The sequence below is a fragment of the Penaeus monodon genome, chromosome 33 (genome assembly GCF_015228065.2).
Source record: "Penaeus monodon isolate SGIC_2016 chromosome 33, NSTDA_Pmon_1, whole genome shotgun sequence".
Classification (NCBI taxonomy): Eukaryota; Metazoa; Arthropoda; class Malacostraca; order Decapoda; family Penaeidae; genus Penaeus; species Penaeus monodon.
Window position 1 is genome coordinate 31,894,433 of NC_051418.1, and position 1,315 is coordinate 31,895,747.

At 36.0% G+C, this 1,315-nt stretch overlaps 1 protein-coding gene across 1 annotated transcript in view; it reads right to left on the bottom strand.

Moving 5' to 3' along the window:
- The window catches only part of LOC119594388 (proteasome activator complex subunit 4-like), a gene marked incomplete in the record, with an annotated part of 28,225 nt that overhangs the window by 10,009 nt on the left and 16,901 nt on the right, over positions 1–1,315 (bottom strand). Inside the window, 4 exon segments of the mRNA XM_037943450.1 lie at positions 69–167; positions 334–552; positions 794–859; positions 861–884. Coding sequence (XP_037799378.1) covers positions 69–167; positions 334–552; positions 794–859; positions 861–884 — 408 coding nt within the window.

Genomic DNA, 1,315 nt, shown 5'->3' on the forward strand with positions numbered 1-1,315 from the left:
AATAGAATACTGTAATAAGAATCTTTGCATCATATTTCAAGGTGGACAAGGAATACAGAAGCACGTACCTTCACAGCTGACCGACACATATTTGCTGCAAACTTTCCAGCAACGTGAATCTCTATCATCTTGCCTTTGATGAAAGACTGAAGTCGCTGAAGTGCTGCCTAGTAAAGCATAATGCTATTAGGAATTCTGCTACAAAAGCGGATCAAACAGAGAACTTTTAAAGCTCAATTGAAAATTGCTTCCTGCACTGTCACTTCCAGTTTAGAATAAATATCCAGTGAGTATATGAGAAAGGAATAACACATTTGCCCTGCAAGAGCATACCTGGTATATACTTGGATGAGCTTGGGTGAGAATTGCTGAAAATGTTGAGGAAAGCCCCATTTCTAGCATATTCTCCTCTCTGTTCATCTTCTCGGTTTCACGGTCGAGTTGCGTTATTTGTTCCAATGCAGAATTTTCAATCAGTACAAAGCAACGGTCCATGAACTGAAGGACAAAATCCTCAAAGCTGGCTGTCTGCAGACATACTTCTTGTTCTATCTGGGGAGAGAGGAAATAATCTATAAAGACCAGTCACTTTGTGTCTTCTTTCCTTCACCTCTCCCAAACACTTAGAAATCCCTTAATCTCTTTCAACATCTTCAATTAGCAATCATTCATAAAAATACATTATAATACACTTTTTCATTTATAAGTAATCTATTCTTTTGTTAGAAGGTGTTGCTATGACATTCAACACAATTAAATGCAGAAAAAAACTAATCAAAGTTGGAGACCTTACTTCTGTCAGGTCACTGGCCTCATCGATGGCACTTGAGCAGTCAACAAAAGGCACGAGTGTCACCAAGGGTGTAAATAAACTGGAATGTTACCTGTGAGAAAAAGAAAAGATTAATAGCAAAACAAAATACAAATAATCGACAACAGTAACCAGGCTTATAACAAAAGCAATACTTAACCATATGCAAACATGATAGGTATTATTTTTCCACCCAAGAGAAAACAATTTCAGCCATTAAGCTGTTAAGTTTGCTTGTTTGTTTTTTCCTTTTTTTTCATATCTTTCTAATAGTCCAAAGTAAGAAAGATTTGGATGTCTGTTCTCCTTTATTGTATCTAGGGGTTACATTCAAGGGAGGGAAAGGTGGAATAAAACCCTAAATTGAAGCGATCCCACATTGAATACCTTAGCAAACTGAGCCCCTATTTGTCACTGTCAAAAATTACCTACTATAATAACTGACTGAATGAATAAGGAAAATGACAAAATAACAAGTAAACAAAAAAAACTTAACAAGTTAAA